Source organism: Mastacembelus armatus, chromosome 1, assembly GCF_900324485.2.
Source record: "Mastacembelus armatus chromosome 1, fMasArm1.2, whole genome shotgun sequence".
In the NCBI taxonomy this organism is placed as follows: domain Eukaryota; kingdom Metazoa; phylum Chordata; class Actinopteri; order Synbranchiformes; family Mastacembelidae; genus Mastacembelus; species Mastacembelus armatus.
The window spans coordinates 20,085,655-20,111,045 of record NC_046633.1 but is presented as its reverse complement, the minus strand read 5'-3'; the positions used below and the strand labels follow the sequence as shown (position 1 = coordinate 20,111,045).

The window sequence follows — 25,391 nt, the reverse complement described above, 5'->3', positions numbered from 1 at the left end:
AAACCTTATCTTGATGTAGTGATAAAACATATTGTAATGTCTGTGGGGAGTTTTTAATCACATGTTACTGCTATCTTTTTGTGTGAAACACATCACCATGGTCTAATCTGTGTTGTTGCTGTCTGCGGGTTGAGAAAACACATAAGTTGCCAATAAAACTGGGTGAAGGGCTAAACATTTTGCACGGGGGAGGAAAAGTAGGAGGAGTAGGAGAGAATGGGAACAGTTATATGATTACTTACTGACACAACTCAAGTACAGCAGCTGTGGAGACCGAACGTTAGTCACTGCTTTCTCGTCTCTCTCAGCTCCCCCCATTCTCTCAGGAGGCTGTTGTGAATAGCTCCTGAAATAAAGCCCAACAGAGCGTAGAGGGAAATGTGACGGGTGGGGGTCTGGGGGTATTTGGGGATCTGCAGTGAAAGAAAAGAGAAAGAAAGACTAAAGTGAGGGTGGTCACACAGAAGTGAAAAAGGAGAGAGAGAGAAAGAGAGGGAGCAAGGCCAGAGAGAGAGGGGGTGGGGAAAGAGCAAGGCGTGCTCAGTGTGAGTCTAAATCAGACAGGAAGAAAGCTGGTTAGGGTTCGCTGTTATTTTTCCTGCCACATATATTCTACGAGTGTTTGCTATAGAAAGAATTCATCTTTTTAAAACACAACCTTTGTATTTCACTTTCATACTTGGTAGACCTTGGATTACAGAAAACATTTTTTTCTTCTTTTCTTCTGAGAGGATCTTAACTTTTAATAGTGAACACCAACTAGACTTAGAATTAATCTACAGTTCTGATACAGTCGGCATCTGTCTGGAAGGATTGTTTTTCTTTAACATGGGTTTTGGAAAGGAGATACTTATTCTTGGTAAGTCTTTCAATGAGAGCATGATGTGTGTATGTGGGTGACTGGATGGGTGTGTGAATGAAACCAAGTACGGGGACATCTACAAATGTAACACTTTGTTCATGTACACTTTTTCTACTTTTCTGTCAGGAACACAGATTTTTATTAAAAGGGAAGCTATAGAAAAACATGGATCTCTTAAGAAGAAAACCCACATATCTGAAGTTCTACCAATAATCTGAACTATGAGCAGCTATTACCAGTTAGAGGTTGTGGATTTGACATCTTTTGGAAACTTTTAATATTGCTGTATGTGGGCAGCACTGGTAATGGTAACCCTTTCAGACACTGACCAATGCGTAGCCCTTTACAGTGTGTGTGGACAGAAGTCAAAGGCGCCGCTGCAGAGTAAAACCTATGTCACTGGACTGACGTCGTACTGACAATTACAGTCAGTAAAATCAGTAAATCAATCAGGCAGTAAAGTCAATCAAGTGCCTGAATGAGTTTTGGCAGCATGAAGGGACCACCACAAAAATAGTCTATAAGCCTTTTATTGACAGACTGCAATCATTCATAAAATCACCAAACACCTGGTTTAGTCAGTTTCAGAATGTTCCTATTATAACGCACAGCTGCTGGTCACATCTGTCAAATATGGTCTTCAACGCAAATCCAGATTATTTAAATTCAAATTTGAATAAAGTGTGTTTCACCACAGGAGTCTCAACATACTGTGCAAACAGATACAGATACCAGATAAGGATAAAATCAATACAAAACTAATAAAACACTAAAAACTAGTCAAAGACCATATTAAAAAAGTTTGTTGTTACTATTAAAATAATCAACAGTCGATACAGTTGAATGTCAGATCAAAGAGGAGTCCAAAGAAAAGAAGAATGGTAGCAAAACATGACCAGCTGATTTCATGGAGAACATAAATGTTATATCCAAAAATAAGCTATACACAAAAGAATAGTGTTGCCTGAAATCAATTTATAATCACATCAATGTAAAACAAAATACACAAAAATGTGTCAACATTTCAAAGTTCACGGTGTGGTTTCCCAGCCGTTTCCTTGTCACACTGTTCTTGCAGCAAAAGCAGAAGCACTGCCTACTAAGGAAGCTGATCAGATTAATATCATTTGAACATGAGTTAAATGACACAGTAATGTGAAAGGGTCACTCACAGGGATGAGCTCATCATCAACGATCCCCTGACACTGAACCTTCCCTAATTTCTGCTTCATTTCTTGTTTTTTGTCACACACACTTGTTGTTTGTCTCCATCCTTGTCTCCAGCAGCAGGCAGATGTTTTTAGTGGCAGCCAGAAAATAAAAGTTATGACAAAGCTACCATGTACCATGTGCTAACCAAATGCCACAGAGACAAAATTAGTGTCCAGCCAACATCTGACAGCCTTAGTGAAGACTCAGGAACTGGTGGAAACCAAAACAGTGTTTAAAGCAGATGGATCTTTGTTAAGTTCCTAAAACCTGTACTGTCTCCAGTGATTAAAAAAAAACAAACTTTTTTAGACACACTGCTTATGATATATGTGTCTGTCTGTTCATGCTGGAGCCCCTTTATGGTGTTATGGTCTTATTAGTAATCTATTATCTAAAACCTACTTTTTTAGTACTTTTAGTTCAGTATTTTCAGTACAGTTCAGTTTTTCAAAGTCAGCAGAGCAGTTTGTGGTGACTATTAAACATGAAACTAAACTGCACTTATCGACTACCTTAACTTTTCAGATTAATTTGGGAAATTAAAGTTTCTTTGCCATGACTTCACATGTTTACCTCACATACCCCACATACACCACATCTCTGATTTAACACACAGAAATAGAAACCAGCCCCAGTGTTTGCAGGAGGGGATGAAGACATTGAGATTGAAGCTTTGTGGGCTTTTATAATTTCCACTTTCTATCAGGCACAGACGTAATGCAGCCGGAGGGGAAACACAGAAAATGTAACAAAGTAATGTGAGAGAAGATTTCTGTAGAGTAGACAGATGACTATTTTCATTCAGTGCTATGGTTATTGTGGGCTTAGCATAAAGTCACTCTTTGTACAGTCTAAATCCTGGGTCTGTTTCTGTCCCCTGTTATTAGGCTCCAAAATTTAATTCACATTATTTCATACACTCACTGTCACTGTCGCACTTTGCCTGGTTTTCCTTAACTGTGGGAGCTTGAGGCTCCCAACACAGCAACAGAGGCTTCATTGTGATCGAAGGGAGGAAGACACAGAAGGAGCTGGGAGTATGCTTGACCTAAGCCATGTGTATGGGGTGCTGTTTTCTGCCTTAACTGTGACTCATCAGTCCGAAAGCTGTCTGGCTTGTTAGGACGATGAACTATGGATTACAATGGTGACTCAAACTTGTCAAAGAATATAAAAAAGTTTATTGAAACTTCATAAGCCACTCTGTCAGTACTGAATAAAATTAAAAAAATAAATACACTGTCTCCTGAGGGAACTTCAGCATTAGGTAGTGCTCTGGCACTTAATTAGTGTATTTAGCCATGATGAGGTTTGTGTGAAACACAGTGAGCATATGGAGAGGAGTGCAATATGCTGTAAGAGTTTTTTAAAGAAATTTTTATAGATGTTTTTAAAGTTTTGTTTTGCTATGACTCTCAGTTACCATCACAGTCCATTGCTTTGAATCCGAGGGGATTACAGTAACCCTCCTCAGTGTAGACTCAAATTACAATCTGTTCAGAGCCATCTTTGATTTTTACAACACATATGACTTTTAAAGGGAACTAGGTACATTTTATACACACACGTGATGATCTAAAGGCTCATGTTAGGGGTATCTTGGTGAACAAGAGTCTCATGAATGGCCTCACTTGGAGAGTAGCCAGTGTAATATAAATTGTAAATATAAATCTGGTATTACTATTGTGAATATCTGTTTCATCCGTGAACTGGTACTTGGGGCCAAGCTAAAGGTCAAACTGGGCCTGCTCTCATGCCTGTTTGGCTTAATATAAATGAAAAAAAGATCAAGTGTTATTGGTCTTGCTTGTGTCTTTGTAAGAGTTTTCCTTGACTGTCAGATTAAATATCTTGCTTCTCTTCTCCACAGGTTTAATATGTATGCTCAGGAAATGTCTCTGTGAATGTCCTGTTGGCTTCAGCTCAAAAGATCGTCGTTGTGTTGGTAATAACCTGATTTTAACTGTTCTCCTTCTCTTCCTTTAGATTACCATAAAAGTAACCTCTTTTGTTGACATTTGTTTTCCATTTAAAGCATCCAGCTCATATACAGAGCAGATTGTAATGAAAACAACAGTAAGGTTTAAAGTCTTGTATGATCACATCATGCTCTTACTTTGGACTGGTAGTCATAGTGGTCAGAGGAGCTAGAAGAAAAAGATCTAATTAAACACAGTGTTTAATTAAATTGATAGTTTTACTATTTCCTGACAAGTGTGAAAAGACACAGTGACAGTAAACATGTTTCAGTATGTAATAGTTTCTGAGCTGTATGTTTTTCTATTGAAATCTACAGACATTAATGAGTGTGAGCAACTGGAATTATGTGGGGACAACACAGTGTGCCTCAACACGAATGGAAGTTACTACTGTCAGTGTAAATCTGGGTTCAAAAACATTAAAGAGAAGGCTAACTTCACAGCACTAGATGGTGGAGCGTGTCAAGGTAAGTGCGTGTGTGTGTGTGTGTGTGTGTGTGTGTGTGTGTGCATGTGATCACTGGCATTCTTACTCAAATCACTCTGCACTCTTTACTTGTTCTTTTGCCAGATATAAATGAGTGTGATTACAATATCTGCAATAAGACGGCTACTTGTGTTAATCTCATTGGGAGCTACAACTGCACCTGCAATTCTGGGTACACCCCCGCCAGTAACCAAAGTCACTGTACAGGTAAGTAGTGTGTACTTTTGTGTGTATTTTCCTTTCAGTTCACTTTGAGTGGTGCTGTGTTGAGAGTTTGTTGAGCTCACCAAACAACGTAGGCCTACTGAACAGAGTTACAACATATAGCATACATGGCCAAATGGGTTGCATTTCCATAAACAGTGTTAAAATCCTTTAATGTGGTGTGACATTCTTCATACTGCCTAGTTGTTTTGAACCTTTTGAGACCTCAATGCCAAATGCTAAAACAGCTCATCAGCCACAACAAATTACTGGTTATACGAGAACAGGGTATACCAAGCTGCAACAAGAAATTGCAATCATTTCTGTGGTTTATTGCAAATAATTTTAGTTTTTCATTTGTAAAAGGGAAAATGTGTTATTTATATTTTATGTCACTGTAGTGTAGTGGTTATGTCATTTCTCAAAACAAACAGGAACAACTGCTCTAACAACATCCCTCGATACTTTTAAAAGGGAACTAGGTACATTTTATACATTCGATTCAAAAATTGCTAAAATTAACTGCCTGTTGTGGACTGATGCTTTTGTGTCATCAGGATTGAATGATTATGATTCCATACTTTGACCTGAATCAGAAACCCATCTCCCATTTCCTGCTGTAATTGTTGCTTCTGATTTCACTGTTTGTCACGAATGTTCAGAACTGTGTTTAAGATCCTGTTGCCAAAACTGAAAAACTCATACAACTGTGCTCCTGGTTATATTTCAGAGATCTTCCTTGCATTATGGGCTAGAGCTAAACCTGCTCTATTCAGATTTGTAACCAGTTGAGCTCATTAAAATGCACTGAGTAATCAGTCATTACTTATGTCTTTGCTCACACAGACATAGATGAATGCAGTGAAGCTCATCATAATAAAGAAGACCTCTGCGGTGTGAAAGGGACTTGTGAGAACACCGACGGAAGTTACTGGTGCAAGTGCTCAAAAGGATACACCAATTATGGCTATGAAAGGACAACGTGTTCAAGTTAGTGTGGATTGTTTGACAGGCAATGTTACTCTCCATTGCCATTTTTTCATATTAAATGTGGATTTCATGACTTTCATTTCTCATATTCTTTAAGTGAAGCCTCTACCTGTTCTCCTCATATAAGCTTCCTAACATATGAATCATTGTAGTAACTGTATTTGGATATCCTCACATTTATACATGCACATGTCATGCCTCGTGCTTTTTATGGTCTAAGGCCCCTCCTTCTTATTTACTGCGGCTTCTCACTCTACATTTCCTGAACCTTCTGTGCTGACTGATGATTTGAAAAAAAGGATGTCATGTATGTCTCACGAGATAACAGGCATGACTTCTGTCGAAAGCTGCTGCTTTGCTCTGTTGTTACCAGTACTTCTCTGTTTCCAACATATACTGTACCAAAGTATAAGGTGTGAAAATCTAACGCTTCTCTATTCCACTTCAGAGCTTGAATGTGAGAGCTTCAGTGTCAACAGTACAGGTGCACAGGTAAGACAGATGTTTAGATACCAAATGATTAGCACAATGGACAAAACCGTCATGCTGTGACAATTAGGAATATTAAATATTTTAAGCTTTTATGCAGAATACATTTTTTTACATTCATACCCCTTCAGGCAGCTCAGAGTGCAGTGTCATTTAGTTTCATTTCTTTTATTTACTAGACTACTCAGGGGCTTTGTATGGGTTAGTATATATGAACATTAGTAAATGGTCTTATTATTCCCTGTGTCTCTGTCTCACAGTCGTTAAAAGGCCTGGAAGATATATTGTCCATGATGAGAAACAGCTGTTTGGCTCTGTCTGCTGGTGAAGAGAAGGCTAATGGAGAGGTGCTGCTGGAGGTCTGAAAAACAAATACAAAACACACACACACACACACACACACACACACACACACACACACAATTTTGACTCATACAAACACATGCAATATTCTTAATTTCCCCCTTCTTCATCCTCTATTTGGACAGAAACTTTTCACTGCGACCGAAGCAATCCTGTCCCCAGGGCTCCTGAATAACGATGAGCATGTGACTGGGTTGCTTGATACAGTGGAAACCTCCATCATGCTTATTGGTCCTCAGCTCAAAGACAACCGCACCAAGATAGAGACTAATGAGACAGGTAACCCTGGCCTTTACTCTGGATGATAAAGATGAACGAAAGTAAAAAACCTTGAATCTAACTTTAACAGTGTAGTGTGACATTCATAGTTCTAAAGAGTCAGTTGCTTGAATAGATGCAGAGATTGCCATTCAAAGAGGAAAGACCCGACCCACTGGACCAATCCATTTGACCAATGAGAATGCAAATCTTGACACTGACTGGACAACAGCAGCTGGGACAGGAGCATACCCAGGTAAATGCTTCTTCTCTTGCTTTGTCTTGTCTTCTCTTCTCTTCTGACAAATTAGTCATAATTACATACTGTTGGGTTCTTATTGTCTTTTACAGGTTTTGCTCTGGCTGCATTGTTGAGCTACAAGAACCTTGAGCGCTCACTTAATAGTTCATTTGAGAAACTCAAAGGGCATGAAAAAGATGGTGTGGTTCCTTCCTTCCAGATCTTTTCTAGAGTTGTGTCTGTCGTGGTCTCCAACCTCTACACTCAAAACCTGAGCCGCTCTGTCAACATCACCCTCAGACATCTACAGGTAGTCCCAGTTGTTCCACATTCTTTTCACTGAGCTCTTATATATAGCAATATGAAATCATGGAAGTATGAAAATATAAGTAAGTCACACAATCTATCATTACACGTTGATTTTGTTTTGTGTAATAGGACAAAGAAGAGTCCCCCGAGCTAAACTACATCTGCACATACTGGAGTGAGCAAGGGACCTGGTCCACAGATGGTTGCCATCAACAGCGCTCCAATGCCTCACACACTGTGTGTACATGTGACCATCTGAGCAGCTTCGCTGTGCTCATGGCCCTGTACCCCATGGAGGTATGACACAGTGGTGATGAGTGAAATCATTTTGGCCTCTTTTCTTATTCACTCTGAATAACACCACTGCAGCAGAGCTGTTTTATCTAAAAATAACCACTGATAAAACTGCTCGTCACTTCCTGGCAGCTTGCAACTCACATTTTAGAATGAGTGTGCTTTCACAAGCAAAGTATTATTGACAGGATGATAAATTAAGCAGCATCTTCTCTTTCCTTCCCTTCATCACCAACCTCTATATTTTGTAAATACATATTCTGTACTGATACCTTATCCACATACTCACCTTAAGATCTGACATATTCTAGCACACCTATGGGCTCCTGTTGGTGACCAGGATAGGCCTCATCATCTCCCTACTGTGTCTGGTACTGTGCATCCTGACATTCAAGTTCTGCCGCTCCATACAAGGGACTCGCACCACCATCCACCTGCACCTCTGTATCTGCCTCTTCATGGCAGATCTCATCTTCCTGGTTGGGATTTCACAGACTAAACCTGTGGTACGTTCATACATATGTACATACATACATAGTGTCATCAGGATGTAAAAACAAATAGTGACCTTATGATTACTAAGAATATAATTTAATTCAAATGATCACTCCATTTCAGCTAATAACTGGAGAAACTCTTCATATTAACACCAGAGCAATATTAAACCTCAAACCCATCTTCCTGAAATATTATAATTAAATACCTTTGAGGTTCTTTCGAGGCAAAAAATAAACAAAGTAGGGGTAGACACAAGAACAGATTATCAACTATAGTAGAGAGTAGAGATAAATGAACCAAAATGAATGTATCTTTACCAGTAGTGGAAAGTAACCATGCTTGAATACAGTTCTGGGAAACCTGTACTTTAGATTTTTTTTAGATTTACTTGGATTTAATATTTAACAGTTCCTCAAACCATAATAATGCAATATTTAATTTATATGTGACTTAGATATTATACACTAATATAGTTGTGTTCAAAACTTGGTTTAATCGCAGGAGTTTTACTTGTAATTTACACTATGGTAGATCTGCTTTTACGAAAAGATTGAACTACTTCCAGTTTCTACCAATTAACCCCACTGATCTTACTGATTATCTGTTTATGTGGCACTTTCTTAATCAAAGTATTGTTTTTATCAGATTACTGACAAAGACATTTCATTCTTGTGCTCCTTCCTCTCTGACCTTGTCTTTCTTCATGTTGTAATATCACATGGCAACAGGGAGGCTGCAGGTTTGTTGCGGCGATGCTCCATTTCTTCTTCTTGGGATTGTTCAGCTGGATGCTGTTGGAAGGCGTGCAGCTGTACCGTATGGTGGTCCTGGTGTTCAATGCCACCATTCGGCCCCTCTACCTGTTCATCACTGGTTATGGGATGCCCCTAGTTATCGTCATTATATCTGCCATCATTAGACCATTGGGATATGGCACTGACGAGCAGTAAGTGTGTGAACATAAGATGAATGCTGTAGAAATAGAAATTGTCTGTGTGGTGTGTGGAGGATAGTAAATAAGACACAAGTACAAAAGGAAGTGTGTATGTAAGAACAGGCCACTGTCTGCATGCCTGCTCATGTAACCTGATGTTAGCTGTATTAGGGACGTAAGGTGAACCTTGTCATGCACATGTGTTACTTCCTCTTTACTAGCTGCTGGCTGTCCCTGAAAGACGGCCTTATCTGGAGTTTCTTCGGGCCTGTGTGCTTCATCATCTTCCTCAATGTCTTCTTCTTCATCATCACTGTTTGGAAGCTTGCCCAGAAATTTGCCAGCCTCAACCCAGACCTCTCTAAACTACATAAAATTAGGTCAGTCTACATGTTTGTTTGTTTGTGTGCACCAGTGTGGCTTTTGCGTGTCTTGTAATGTGTGAAGTGAATACCCACATCACTTCCACTGTGCAGTGCGTCCGAGCCAAAGCATACACTGGTCAAAAGGCACTGATTTGGCAACCAAAAAAAAAAGGCTGAGAAAAGCTCACAAAGGATTTAGATATAATTGAAAGGATTCTGTTGGTGGAGAAATGTACATCCCATACACATCGCACATGTTTTTTTCTTGTCTGATTGAAGTTGGGGAGTCAAAAGTTAAAACTATTGCCTCAATCTGTGGGACTGAAATCAAACACTTATCTTCTCTAATGTTTTAGATCATTAAACGTTTTTATGCTATTAATCTTCACAGTATTCTTTGGCGTATTTATTTTTTCTTAAGCTTTCAATAGACACTAAACCGATGAGAAAATGCATCTGCTTTACCAAGCACCCAAACCCTTTTACTGCCTCTTCAATCTACAGGGGTTTTCCATTGTCATGCATGAGTTTGAGCTGATCTTCAGTTCCACTTTCTATGTGTTCCTGTTTCTTGGATTACCACTATTCTTCTTTTACCCCCACAGAGCTTTCACAGTGACAGCTATAGCCCAGATGTGTATACTTGGTCTGATGTGGGTCTTTGGAGCCTTCCTGTTTGAAGAGGGCACCACAGTAATGGCATACATCTTCACCTTCCTGAACAGCCTGCAGGGAGCACTGGTCTTTATCATGCACTGCCTGCTGTCTAAACAGGTAGGACACAATAGCTGTTTGTCTGTGTGTGTGTGTGTGTGTGTGTGTGTGTGTGTGTACTTGGTATTACTCACGTTGGATGAACAAACTTACACTGTGGGGACTCTGCCTTCCTCGTGGGGACCAGATGCTTGTCCAAACCATGCAAATCATTAAAGTTTATGGTGTAGGGTTAGTGAAAGCTTTGGTTCAGGTTAAGATTAGGATTTGGTTATCTTTAGTAAAATAGAGGTCATGATTAAGGTTAGGCTTAGTCCCCGGAAGTGACTCAAACTCTATGTAAAGTTCCCATGGGTAATGAAAAACACTTGTGTGTCTGCATGTTTATTTATAGTAGGACTCAGAAATAGATGAGATAAAATGGAGAATATGCTCAACAGAGTTTTCAGCAATTGTTTTTTTTTTTCTTGTCGTTCTGCTGCCCTCTGCAGGTGAGAGAGGAGTATGCCCATTTCCTCTCCTGCATCTGCATACCACAGAAGAAGAGATACTCAGACTTCAGCAGCACCAATCCCTCCAGCAGCAGTCAGTCACAAGTGAGCATAAAGTGACCCCACTCTATCTCTATCTCTCATAAACACATGCTCAGTTATTGCATTAAAGCACATTTGTACCTTTGTATGTCAGGTTTTTACTTAAATGGTCTTTTAATAGAGTATTGAAAAATTAAGATCTCACTACTTTTACATAGGTAAAGTACGGTGGCCGACAAGGGCAAACGCGCTGCAAAACAGAAACTCTGCAAAACAGAAACGCTGCAAAACAGAAACGCTGCAAAACAGAAACGCTGCAAAACAAAAATGCTGCAAAAGAAAAAAGGCTGCAAAACAAAAACGCTGCAAAAGAGAAACGCTGCAAAACAAAAACGCTGCAAAAGAGAAACGCTGCAAAACAAAAACTCTTTCTCTTTTGCAGCGCGTTTGCCCTTGTCGGCCACCGTAGTAAAGTCCTATTACTCCTAGTGCATCTCTGCAGATTCATATACACTATAATCATTTTGCTAACTTTGTATTTTTGTTCATTCAGAGGCGGAGCGGGCAGCACACAGGAGAATCCCAAATATGAAGACATCATTAGCCTAAGTGGTTAACCTTGATTATCTTGGTTTTCCCACCCTAATGAGTCACAAAACAATTAAGACATTAGGAAAAAGAGAAACATATTCTCTCAATGATTATATCTTAGCTGGAAGATAAAAGATGACACAACAAAAAGGTTGGGAACCAGTAATAACCCCCACACACACATCTAATTAGCAGCAGTAGTTATGTCTCAGGCCTGCTAAAGGACTATTTTTACAAAATAAAAAACAATAAATCCAAGTCCATCAAACAATACAGGGAGCATCTTTCGGTTACGTGGTGAGCATAGTCAGTAAGTCATTTACCTCATTCTAATGACTTTTTTAGTAGCTGGTATTACTCTGCAGCACTCTGGTTGCAGATGAAGTTGTACTGATTACATGTGAATCTTGATTTTAGTAAGTAAGTAAGTAATAAATGTGTAGAAGCAGAAGTAGTAGCCAACTACCAAAAATCTTTTGTTTTTTTTTTTCAGGTCAAAATGAAAACTTTTTAATAGCTTATCTGTTTATCTAGAACATATCACAATTGCAATATAAGCTGTATTCCATTAAAAGTGACGCAGTATATAGAGTATTTATTTCTTTTTTGCAAACTATAAAGCTTACATTATGTAGGCTACAAGAAAATATTAGTGATGCTCTTGATGTTTGAGCATGAGCAAACAGTTTGGGCTGTTACATATAAATGTTTTCATGTAAGAGTAAGTGTGCTTTTTTTTCAAGCAGTCTTTATAGAAAATCTTTGTTTCTATGTACTGTATTCAATAGTATGTTGCAATAGAAAGAAACAACTGATTGATAATGTATTGATTACCAATGACATTCTAGTTATGGCTCCACATGTTCCTGTAAATTCCCATGTGGGACTCAAAAAGGCTTTCCGGTGGTCTGTAGTTTCCTGATTTTAAACAAAATAAGTGATTTTCTTCAGTCACTTATGGCTATTTTAAGGGACTCTGTTATATTTTAGAATTTAGTTGTGCTGCTTTCACTTGAAAATTGAAACCAAGAAAACAAAATCTGGTCCAAAATAGCTTCTTGAGCAATTCACAAAACCGATCCACCCTTCTGATAAGCCTGCAGCTTCCTGCAATCAACTTGTGTTTATGGAGTAAAATCCTAATTAGGCATTATGTTCTGTAGCCACTAGCCGGTATGTCAACACATTGATAGAGACTGTAAGGTATTTGGTCTAATGGGAGTTGTATCGACTTGAGTTTGTTTATTTCATTGCACTTTTCCTTTGGTAAATAAATAATCCAGCACATTTTCACTTACATGGTGAGAAGAAGACTGGAGAACCGAGGTACTTACAGAGTCAGAATAATTCATTAAAACGAGAGAAATATTTGGGATTTCAGCTCAAGCTTTTAATGTTTATTTATAGTTAAATTGTTTCTCTATGTTAAGTCCCTGACTGACGCAGTTTTTGTGTTGGTATTAACTGTTCTTTGATTCTGAAGTATGGCTGCACTTTTTTCTGATCATTGAAATTTTGTATTCATGCAATGCAAAATATATTTTCATGTGAAAAAGCTATATGCAATATGCAGGATTTGTGAATGTCAGATTTGTTAGAATTTATCTTTATAGCTGTTTTATTTTGAAGGTATGTGAACATATTTTTCTACTTTTTTGTTGTAAGCTATTGGTACTGTTGGTAGAATATTCAGCACAAAATTTATTAAAGCTTCTACTTCATCTGAAAAATCTGTCAAGTGTCTTAATAGCATCAATACACAAACACTGATATATAGACAGATGAAAGGTTACTATTATTTACTGAGTTATTACAGATTGAATTAGGAGCAACCTAATAATTAATGAAACATTAAGGTGAGGAATACATATTATATTATGATGACAAAAGAACAGTTCAGAATAACTATAAATGAACCAGTTCTGAATGACCTAGAGTGCCAACTAGTGACACATTCATTAGTCATTGGGTATTCATTAATTATTTTATATCCTCCTTTTAATAAAAGTGACACATCACAATGAGACGATACAGCAACATCCAAAATGAACAAACAGATCCAAGATTAAATTAGTTAATGTGAAATAAATAAACTTACTTTTTTTGTGATGAGTTAAGTGTTTTAGGTGGGTGGATTATTTTGTAGTTTCAATATTGTCATATACATGAGGAAAGGATTTATTTTTTCATATTATCATCAGCAGTACCAGTCTTTACCTCTGCTACAACAGCTTTATCTGCTTCATCTGTTTAAAACTATCAGCTGAATCAAACACATCTCACAAATAGACATTTTACAGCAGCAACCATGTAACTTTAAAACTTTATTGCTCATTACGAGACACATGGACACAATGCTACTGATATTTACTAAGATATATTAGATGTTTGTTTATTCAGAAATAATTAGGAATGTGTTACACACACTGTAACACTCATTTCAACAAAGGCTGACATTTTGTGATCTTATTAATATTACTTCACAGCAGCAACAGCAACATTTTTTGATGTTTAAAGCAGTGTTATCCGAACCACAAGACTTCCCGGCTAACAACTTATGAACCATAACATGCAGTTAAAGAGTCTATTCCCAGCACTCACACATTTCCCTTAGGAAATGCAGATTGGTCCACTTTTTTAAGTCAGGCTCATTTTTTCCTCCCTCTGGTTCAGACCAAGGCAAGAGCAGAGCTACAGTGACATAGCGGGTTTATGAGTTGTAACTTGCGCTTCTCTCAGCAACAAGCTCAGTACATGCTGCCACTCATCTGGCATTTGACGTCAAACAAACATCTGACAGCTTGTCTGAGCCACTGCTCACACTGTGGCTCAGCTAACAAGATAAGCCCATTTTCTTTGGACCACTGTAGGAGTCCATTACTGTTGTTTCTTAAACGCTTGGTGGATTAATGTGTTATTAGACAGGTAAGTCTAATCTTACCAAATCACGATGCTATGTATTGTGTTTGTTTAAAGGTTTTTGTACAAGAGCTTATTGTTTTGATATTCACAGATAACATTATGCATCTGTTGAGCGGTGTTATAGTGTGCCTCAGCTTATTGGCGGCTGTCAGTGTGTTGTCCCTCCCCTGGCTCTGTGGTTTGTCAGTGGGGCTGGGGCTCTGCATGGTCTGGAGACTCTCCTGGAGGCTTATGTATGTAGCTGTACGCACCATCAAAAGAGACCTAATGTAAGAAGTTTGTGCAAATGTGCATTTATGTGTTTGTTTCATTGTTATATTTGACATTTACTCATCTCATGCTGCATATTTTTGATTTTCTCTTTATTCTTCTCTACCTTCTCTCTCTGCCTAAAAGGTGCCTGCTTCTTATCCTGCGAGTAAAGTTCTTTATGTACAGAAACTTACAAAACAGAAGCACCATCCCTGCCCTCTTTGCCCAGATGGTGGCACTGCACCCAGACAAACCAGCATTGATTTATGAGGCCACGGGGGAGGTGGGGACTCAATAAAATATTAGAAATAAATGCAGCTTTAAAAGCATAAGCACATTCACCGAGTTGGAAGTCAAACAGAATCATGGACCCTTGTATCAGTCATACTCCACTTCCATGTATCTAATTTGTTCCAGATTTGGAGTTTCAGGGAGCTGCAGGAGCGGTGCCATGCTGTGGCACACTGGGCACTCGCAGAAGGCTGGGCTGAGGGAGATGTGGTGGCCTTGTACATGGAAAGTCAACCTTTAATGGTGGCTTTGTGGGTAGGTCTTTCTATGGTCGGTGTAGAAGCTGCACTCATCAACCATAATCTTCGGCAGCACTCACTACTCCACTGTGTCACAGTGTCTGGTGCTCGGGCAATGGTGTTTGGGACAGAGATGTCAGAAGGTAAAAAATATTACTAAAAAACACATAGACTGTACGTGTAATCATTTACCAATTTACCAATTTACCAATTTTAGTCCAATGGCATAAATTAATAACTACTACTGTAATGCTGTTCTATTGCAAAAATGTGTTTGTTTTACATTTCACCTCCCAGCGGTGTCAGAGGTAAGCACTTCTCTGCAGCCTGACATGGCTTTGTTCAGCAGTGGTGATCAGGAGGATGAGGGGAAGCTCTGTGGCCTCCGTGTTCAGAGCCTGGATGCCCTGCTGGATGGCTCCCCCAAACACCCACCAGACTACATGCTCAGGAAGGAATTTAATGGTAAGACTCTGCAGAGTGTTTGTGCATGAGTATATAGTATGGCTGTGCTGCTATGTCAAGCAGTTGTCACATGCTACAAAGTCTTGCAACAGCTTTTTTCTTCTTAGCAAGTCTTTGCCTGTCATAATCAAACTGCTCACCACCAGATTTCTCTCCCTCCAATCTTTTCATATTTCTCAGTAACACTTGCAAAACACAGAAGTGTCAAATTATCAAAACTGAATGTGATGCAACAATGAAGATCATTCTGAAAGATGTTCCTATTTTTATTTGATATGACATGTTTGCATTTCACTCTATATTCTGCTTCTGAGATATCAGGTGATATATTTGCATACTTTGCAAAAATGTATCTTGTTTATTGGCTTATATGTATTGTTATCACCCCTGGTTATCACAAGACATTCCTAAGTTAATACTGTTCAGGTCTTTGCATGCTCAGCCTGTCACACATGCAGGGGGTGTTGAAGCAGAGACACAAACATGCTGAGGACTGATGGGGGTGTCAGGGTGCATACCACACACAGGAAACACTGTCAAAAATCTTTGCTCATGCCCTGAAAATTAATCTAGTACTATTTTAAATTTTATCACCCTGTCCATGCAGACAGGCTTTTCTACATCTACACTTCTGGTACAACAGGGATGCCAAAGGCGGCTGTAGTGGTGCACAGTCGGTGAGTTTGTCTGTGATCTCATCATTACACGTTTGAAGTAAACTTTTAGAAATAAAAAAAAAAAACAACTGGCAGTTGATGAAAAAAGTGTCAAATAAATTTGAAATTAACTTTATCACCAATGATTTGCCCAGACGTCATTTTTTTTTCAACTATGTATTTTGTTTGTCACTGTCAAATGGTTGCACTTGAGTCCAGCGGTATGTAGTTTCCCATGAAGGATAATTAAGACATCAGTACACCTACACTTCCATTTACAATCATCATGACTATAAGTCTAGCTCCGTCAGTGAGTTGTGATGTTGTGATGTTTTACGTCAGATTTACGTCTTTCTCGTCAGGTATTATCGCATCGCTGCCTCTGGCTTTCACTCCTTCGGTTTGCGTCGAGATGATATCATTTACAACTGCCTCCCCCTCTATCACTCTGCAGGTAGGCCTCACCCAGTTTGACTTTACACAGCCATAATATTTTATTCTTTCTCGACTTTATTTATTCTTGTCCAAGTTCTTGTCTCCTTTTATTATTTTTTAATTTGATATAAGATGAGGACCAGACATGATTCCCTCTTTCCACTGTTTTAAGAATGAAATGCATTTGCTTATATTATGCAATTGTAGCTAATGTAATATTACCATTGCCACCATGCTATCATGATGATCATATTCACATACAAAGATTACATAATTTTTAATTAGTACATGTTATATTGCTGTTGTCACTACTAACATCACACCCATCACCATTTAGCTACACATCATCACTGCTGTGCCCTACATGTGTGCTGTTATTCTCCAATAGAATATAATAATATAACTAATATACACCCATCCATTCATTATCTATACCTGCTTATTCCTATAATATGATAGATCATAATAATATAACAAATAATAATTAGTTACTTCCATATACAGTAAACCACTCTTTTTGTTTTTGTGCTGTATCCTTGTGTCCTTCATATTCTATCCTGGAAATCATGTGAATGTGTGAATGTGATGATATGAATGTTTGCAGGTGCCATCATGGGTGTCGGCCAGTGTTTACTCTTTGGTTTGACTGCTGTAATCAGAAGGAAGTTCTCAGCCAGTCGCTTCTGGGATGACTGTGTTAAATACAATTGCACTGTGAGTATCACTCCTGCAATAAACATGTCCAGCTCCAGGCCCATTGTCCTGAGTGATGCTTTTAAGTTCTGAGTGGTATCACCTTCATAAAAGGGAGACGTAACTCTTTGCGTACATATGCCCAGGTAATCCAGTACATTGGTGAGATCTGCCGTTACCTGTTGGCGCAGCCAGTCCGCCCATCTGAGGCTCATCACCGGGTTCGTATTGCATTTGGAAATGGCCTCCGTCCCTCAGTGTGGAAAGAGTTTGTCCAGAGATTCAGAATCAGACGAGTTGGGGAATTTTATGGTGCCACAGAGTGCAACTGCAGCCTGATCAACATAGATGGAAAAGTGTGTTTTACTTTAAATGACATAAAAATAGATTTTCGTAACTAGACCCTGTCTCATTAACGTGCTTTGTTGTTATATGTCCAGGTGGGGGCGTGTGGCTTCAGCAGTCGCATCTTCCCCACCTTTTACCCAATTGGACTATTTAGGGTGCAGGAGGAGACCAGGGATCTGCTCAGGGATTCACACGGACTCTGTATACCATGTCTGCCTGGTAAGGACCCACCAGCACAGAGCTACAACTGGACAGACATATGTTATAAATATGCATCAAAAACGTTCTCCTGTGTCCACCTCTTTGCAGGTGAGCCAGGTATGCTAGTTGGACACATCAACAAAACCGATTCACTTAGGAGATTTGACGGCTACCTTGATCTGGAATCCACCAACCAGAAAATAGCTCACAATGTCTTCAGGAAGGGAGACTCTGCTTATATTTCTGGTGTGTTTTATTCTCTCTGTAACAGACAGTCAGCATAATGATCTGCTCCAACATGTTTCCTCCCACAGTCCAGACATACAGTGTAAAAAGACCTTTTATTGCCCACAGGTAAATGAAAGTGACTCACTGTCTGTGATTATGAAGTGGATACCTTTCTGTAGTGTTTCCCACCTTCTATTTAATTTAAGATGGGGGAGGCTCCGGCTCCGTTAGTGGAAAAAAAACTGTTAATGTTTACTAATAGAGGCAATACTGTACTGTACTTCACACATTACACAGTTTAGACACAGGAGACAATGAATTTCACAATGTCAAGTCATCAGGAAAAACCTTCATTTAAAAGAAAAGTCTTCTTATACCTGTTTTTCCAGAAAAACACGTCATTATTTTATAACCAAGTCAAAACTTAACTGGTGAATCATCATCACTTCAGGCTTTACCCTTGACATCTGCTCTGTAATTTCCTCCAGGGGTAATGATGATGATGACGATGATGATGTCTGGCTCTGTCTGTCCCCCCTTGTCATTCAGGAGACTTGCTGGTGATGGATGAAGACGGCTACATATATTTCAGGGACCGCAGCGGTGACACATTTCGTTGGCGAGGGGAGAACGTTTCTACCACAGAGGTGGAGGGAGTCCTCAGTGGCTTGTTGGGACACACTGATGTTGCTGTCTATGGAGTTTCTGTACCAGGTAGAGATGAGACAGAATCGCTGCGTGAATATGGAGTGTATTCAGAAAGTGTTCACTTTTTTCATTTTTGAAATGCTACTGATACTGATACGCTGACACTACAAATGTTTAAAATATTTTCATTCTCATTAAGCCACACTCAGTACCACATAATGACAAAGTGAAAACCGAATTTTAGGAATGTTTGTAAATTTATTGAAACGGACGAACTGAAATATGGGTGCTGGTGGTGAGTGGTTAGTACTGTTGCCCCTCCGCAAGAAGGTTTGAAACCCATCAGGGACCTTTCTGTGTGGAGTTTGCATGTTCTCCCTGTGCTTGTGTGGGTTTTCTCCAGGTACTCTGGTTTCCTCCCACAGTCCAAAAACATGTATGTCAGGTTGATTGGTGACTCTAAATTGCCCATAGGAGTGAGTGTGAGTGTGTGAGGTTGTTTGTCTCTATGTGGCCCTGTGATGGACTGGTGACCTGTCCAGGGTGGACCCCTGCCTTTCACCCAAAGAGAGCTGGGATAGGCAGGATGAAAAACTGAAATGTCACATTTACATAAATATTCAGACCATTTACACCAACACATGAAAATTAGCTCAGTTGCTTCCCATTTCTCTTCCTCTTTGCTGAGATGTTTCTACACCTTGATTTGAGGCCACCTGTGGTAAGTTAAATTGATTAGACATGAGTTGGAAAGGCACACACCTCTCTATAGAAGGCCTCACAGCTGGCGATGCATATCAGAGCAAAAACCAAACCATGAGGTCAAAGGACCTGCCTGCAGAGAGACGGGACTGTTGACAGGCACAGAGCTGGGGAAGGCTACAAAAAAAAAATCTGCCACACTGAAGGTTTCCAGGAGCACAGTGACCTCCATAATACTCAAATGGAAGCAGTTTGGCACAACCAGGACTCTCCCAAGACCTGGTCACCCAGCCAAACTGAGTAATCATGGGAGAAGGGCCTTAGTAAGAGAGGTGACCAAGAAGCCGATGGTCACTCTGACTGAGCTCAGAGATCCTGTGTGGAGATGGGACAAAGCTGCAGGAGGTCAACCATCACTAGAGTCCTCATCTGGGCTGTATGGCAGAGTGTCTAGATGGAAGCTTCTCCTCAGTGCAAAACATGAAAATCCTTTTGGAGTTTGCAAAAAGCATGTGAAGGACTCTCAGACTGTGAGGAACAAGATTCTCTGGTCTGATGAAACCAAGACTGAACTATTTGGCCTCAACTCTAAATGTTATGTCTGGAGGAAACCAGGCACCTCTCACCAGCTGCCCAGTACCATCCCAACAGTGAAGCATGGTGGTGGCAGCATCATGCTGTGGGGTGTTTTCAGCAGCAGGGACTGGGAGAGTGGTCAGGGTTGAGAGAAAGCTGAATGGAGCAAAGTTCAGAGATATCCTGAATGAAAACCTGTTCCCCAGTGCTCAGGACCTCAGACTGGGACAAAGGTTCACCTTCCAACTTGACAATGACCCTAAGCACACAGCCAAGACAACACAGGAGTGGATAAGGAACAACTCTGTTGTGAATGTCTTAGAGAGACCCAGCCAGAGCCCTGACTTGAACCCTGCTGAACATCCCTGGAGAGACCTGAAAATGCGTGTTCATCGATGGTCCCCATCCAACCCGACAGAGCTTGAGAGGATTCATAAAGAACAATGGCAGAAAATCCTCCAGTCCAGGTGTGCAAAGCTTGTTGTGTCACACTCAAAAAGACTTGAGCCTGTAATTGCTGCCATAGGTGCTTCAACTAAGTACTGATTAAAGGGTTTGAATGCTTATGTAAATGAGATATTTCAGTTTTTCCTTTTTAATTACACTTACACTTACAGTTCACAGACATTTCTAAATTTCAGTTTTTTACTTTGTCATTATGTGGCACTGAGTGTAGATTAATGAAAAAAATATGAATTTAAACAATTGTAGTATCAGGATGCAACATAACAAAACTGAAAAAGTGAAGGGTGTCTGAATGCACTGTATATATAAAAGAAAAAACAGCTTCATGCAGGTGTTACATTATATTGCCCTCAGTTGATTATGGTACCTGCCTGTCTGTCTGCATGCAGGTGTGGAGGGAAAGGCCGGTATGGCAGCAATAGCTTATGGAATAGACCAATTTGACTTTGATTCGTTCTTGATTGCTGTACAAAAAGCCCTGCCTTCCTACGCACGTCCTATCTTCCTGCGACTCATGCCATCTGTTGACACTACAGGTGAGACAGTAACGAGCACAGACACACAAACACACACAAACGTCGAAACAGGCACATGTGAATTTATTTTTTAACTTTTGCCCTCAGGGACCTTTAAAATTCAGAAGATTCGGCTGCAGAGGGAAGGATACAAGCCACGTGACCAGAGTGAAAACATTTTTTTTCTGAACAGTCGCAGCAGATGTTATGAGGCTGTTACTGATGAAGTGTATAATTCCATTATGGAGGGAAAAGTGTGTCTGTGAGCCAGGAGGAGGCTGAGCAGGATGAGGTGTGAATTTCAAAGTGGAACGAAAACACAATGATGCATTTATAGGGATTTTCTAATGACTACAGGTGAATGTGGAAATACAATAGTGTTGTATAAACGTTAAAGTTTTTTAATTAACCAAATATACTACATTTAATAAAAAATGTATTAAAAAGTCTGTAACAGTTAATGTCATTTGAATAAGACAACATTTATAGTTTTACATCAGTCACCTAAAACAACCAGAATGCTTGAAACCTATGCTGAGATTTCAACTTTAAACCGATTTTGAATTAAAGCTCAGGTTTATTCTCTGTTGTTAGGCCTTAGGGAAGTTTATGACAATGTATCAGTGCTGGTTATGTGGGACAGAGACAGTCTCACCCAAACAGTTGCATCTGCATGCATATTTTATGTGCCCAGAAGTAAGAACCCAGCAAAGTCACAATTCAACATGTATTACTAGTACTGTAAAAACACATTGTAACTCAAACTTGTTTTTTATCTGCTCCTCTGTTGCTTTCACCTCAGCCTGGAAAAGTGGAAAAAGTAAAGAAGAAAATGTGAGGGCATTTTAAATCTGACTGCTAGATGACGTTTGTAGCTGCAGTTCTGCCTGGTTGTGTCTGGAAGCATGTTCCCAGATCTGAATGACTAGAAAGTGAATCATCTTTTCCTCCATTTATGTTCCGAGCTCCTCTTAGTGGTCAAAAGGGGAACAGCTAAATAGTAATAAAATTATGCTCCTGTAATATTTGCTGGAACCATTACCAGCCAGGCCTTTCCACCACAGCACCAGCTGTAGGTCAGGTTTCAAGTCTCGTGAGATCTAAACATACATATATGACACAAGGATAGAAACTGAAATGATCAGGTTTGTGTTCAGCTCTGAGGTTTTTTAAAATGCACTCTAAATTCAGCTTGAAGAAATGAATCTAAGGTTGAACACAGGGCAGCCTCTGTTAGGGTTGGAGAATGAATATTTACAGGAGATGAAAAAATGCATGACTGTGGTTGCAGGAAAACTTATAAATGAAAAGGCTTGAAACAACAATGAGAGGGTCCCCTTGGGTAAAAAGTAGGATTCAAATTTTGGCAGAGCTTGAGCTGTTGAGAGCTCTGCTGTTTTCTTGACGTCCTTGTTTGATTGCTCGGCTTTGTGGGAGAAGGGCAACTCTAAATGGAAAACTGGAATTCAAGCACCCTTATGGCAATCATCTGCCCTGCTGAAATTTCCTGGAGCAAAACAGTAAATATGCCCCAGCTGCTCTGTATCTGATCCTTCAGATATTTTACTGCTTTCAGTGAAGGAATAACTAGGCCTATTTCAGGTCTTTTATTGTAGTGGTACCCTCAACGCAGCCACAAGATAAATCTGAAAAACACATTCTTCTACAAAAAATACACTGCAAAAATACATGATCCTGATCACTCTAATACTTCAATGAAGACTTTTAGTTGAGCCCTCTAGAAATATTCAAATGAAACAGTTAGAGGAGGGAAAATAACTTTGGTTGAACTGCTGAGACTTGTAGACACATATTACTTTGTCTTAATGGGACAACAGCCAAAAGGTTTAGACACCACTGTTATACTGTTATAATAATAATAACACAACAAACCACAGATGTTCTAATTCAGAACAAAACAAAACATTTTAAGGTTATTTAAGCTTCATGCCCTTTTACATCCAAATTCAGTTGTATGATCCTAAATGAAAAGCATACAGATTTTTATTTATTTGTTATATTTATTGTGATAAAATATGATACATTTAATAGTAACCTCTGGCTTTATAATTATGCATCTCTGAAGGGCTTAAATAGTAGAAGAATTTATATTTTCAATGCAATAAAAATGTTTTGGCAGCTTGGTTTTAGTGATACTTGATTCCCACCTTGCAGTCAGCCAGCTAAGAGGTAAACACTGTGTCCTGCAGGGCTCACAGCTGCACACTGATTACACAAAGATGCCAGATCATGCAAACAGAACATAGACAGGCTCTCTTCATGTTCCTTGCACTGCTCTGGACAGTCGGACCAGGGAGACGAGGGAAATGGCCAGTTAGGTTTGTGTCACAATACTGCAATGAAACTGATGAAAACAGTAAAAGGGAAAGAGAAATGTTCATGTCTATGTTGCATGTGCAGTTGCCATACATCAGCTAAGAGGTTTACTGTATCTGTGTACAGTGTGAGAGGCACAGACATTTCATACAGTAGATCTGCTCCAGCCTCCATCTCAGACTTGAATGTTATCCAGCATGCCTGCACCAGATGCAGCCATCCATCACCCTGCAATGTCAGTTTGACTTTCATGACCCTGAGATTTACGGTATATTCTCACATTCCAAGGCCAAAGTCATTCCTGCGCCTTTGCTTGTGATTTTTACTACTTCATGCGTTTCCTCTCACAGAGGCATGGCGGTTCTTTCACTGAATGGCATATTTGGAAACAGAAATTCAGAACTAATTAGATTCTGATAATATTTTGAGATTTACATGAGGTGAGGTGAGAAGTAAATGCACAGTTTCAGTTGTAGTATCAAATATTAATATTGCTAACCATGCACCGTATCTTTATTCAGCAGTGTGCTGATTCAGGATTTAGTAAGTGAACGAATGTCTTCATGGTGGGCATTTTGGAGGCATAGTACTGTATGCCAAGTCTGAGTCATGTTAAATGAGTGTCATGATGTGACAGTAATCACAATACTTTTAATTCTGAGCGCATATAGAGCAGAACAGCTTTCACAATGAATCATATTTTCCAAAGCAAAATGATGTAAACAGACCAGGTTATATGTAGATAGACTCACATAGTTAACCAAACCTTTAAACCTGTTGCTATTTAAAAATGTACTGTATTGTACTGTACCTTTACCACATTAGTCTAGGCTTCCAGGAAGGCAAAAACAAAGGAGGAGGTTTGTGTTAAAAAAGCTGTAAGTACAGATGAATCCTGATTGATTTGAGTACATACAGCTGGTGAAGCTTAAATGAAATACAATGAACAAAAACAGTTTTAATGTTCATATGATCCTGTGAGAGAGATCATTCAACAGTTATCCTACTTATCTCCCTGTCTACACTGTCTACGCATGTGCTACAGTACATACCTAAAGGGATTATGCCAAACAGCAGTGCGGTCTCTCACACACTGGCTGAGACAAGATGAAACACATCATGCTACAGTTGATGTATGCATGTATACTGTGTACTCTTCTTGTGGATTCCATGTTCCTCTCTGTCTGTGCTTGCCTCTTGTTCTGATGTTCTGCTTCTCAGCTCCAATAATTCTGACAGCTGAGTATTAACTTCTGTCTCCCCAGACTTCATCTGTTTGAAGGACTGTGCAAATTATGTTTTGGGAAGTGAAAGACCTCAATGTACTGCTCCTAAAAGTGGTTCATTTGCTGTAGCACACAATTTCTCTCTCTCAGCTGTACAGATCTGTCATCAGCCTGCTCAATTACAACAGCTGAATTTGTGAGGCTGTGCCACTTAACATTTGTCTCATCGTGCTTAGAAAATGGGTTTCATGGCTTGACTCCAAGGTGATGAGAGTGTGATTTGCTGGAGGGTGGGCGAAGTACTGCATTTCCTCTGTCTCTTCGTATACTGTGACTTCTGTCAGTTCAGTGACAATTCACATTCATTCATTCATTAAAGTTTTTCAGCTGGAAATGCTCCAAATGTAATGCTGGCTATGTGAACTCAGGCAATGCAAAACATGACAAACACCTTTACGCACTCACTGAGTGAAAGCCTCGACTTTCAACTCCTTATATCGATTTGTTATCTTCTGTCTATGTTATCTGTTGCCAGACAGGTTGAACCAATGAAGGTGGCAGCAGAGAGGCTTTGGCTTAGAGGGGATCAGGTGATGAAAATGACTATAGGCTATACACTAAGAGAGGGCTTCAGATGAGGATTTGATGAGACAAGAGTGAAGGTGGCTCTAGAGTCTGAATTGTTTTGGGTCCAACCAGAAAACACATATGTAGTTATCAAACACACCCTGGTAAATCAAATCCTTTAACTTTGCAGATGCAGATGATGTGACAGTAATCACAATACTTTTAATTCTGCAGTACAACATCAGAGCTCTGGTATACTTACTACAGTCCTACTATAATTAATGTTAATGAAGGTGACAATG

The 25,391-nt window shown here is 39.5% G+C and overlaps 2 protein-coding genes across 3 annotated transcripts; both read left to right on the top strand.

Moving 5' to 3' along the window:
- Positions 1-512: 512 nt before the first annotated feature.
- On the top strand, positions 513-11,373 carry adgre5b.1 (adhesion G protein-coupled receptor E5b, duplicate 1). The gene is made up of 17 exons (XM_026303451.2): positions 513-859; positions 3,945-4,019; positions 4,371-4,520; positions 4,625-4,747; positions 5,591-5,734; positions 6,183-6,226; positions 6,484-6,582; positions 6,712-6,865; positions 6,981-7,100; positions 7,196-7,395; positions 7,524-7,691; positions 8,000-8,194; positions 8,915-9,132; positions 9,342-9,500; positions 10,091-10,259; positions 10,691-10,795; positions 11,286-11,373. Exons 1-17 carry the CDS (start codon positions 829-831, stop codon positions 11,322-11,324), a joined length of 2,193 nt encoding a protein of 730 aa, XP_026159236.1. The 5' UTR covers positions 513-828; the 3' UTR covers positions 11,325-11,373.
- Positions 11,374-14,065: 2,692 nt separating this feature from the next.
- LOC113128268 (long-chain fatty acid transport protein 1-like) lies at positions 14,066-21,408 on the top strand. Of its 2 annotated transcripts, XM_026303479.1 has the most exons (14): positions 14,066-14,248; positions 14,337-14,514; positions 14,642-14,780; positions 14,915-15,170; positions 15,325-15,492; positions 16,100-16,169; positions 16,511-16,602; positions 17,188-17,297; positions 17,423-17,632; positions 17,717-17,843; positions 17,934-18,071; positions 18,603-18,767; positions 20,834-20,980; positions 21,068-21,408. In XM_026303479.1, the coding sequence occupies exons 2-14, from the start codon at positions 14,345-14,347 to the stop codon at positions 21,223-21,225; spliced, it is 1,950 nt and encodes a 649-aa protein (XP_026159264.1). In that variant the 5' UTR covers positions 14,066-14,248; positions 14,337-14,344; the 3' UTR covers positions 21,226-21,408. The 2 variants fall into 2 exon arrangements, with proteins under 2 accessions (XP_026159264.1, XP_026159265.1); XM_026303480.1 differs by lacking the exon at positions 14,337-14,514.
- Positions 21,409-25,391: the final 3,983 nt, after the last annotated feature.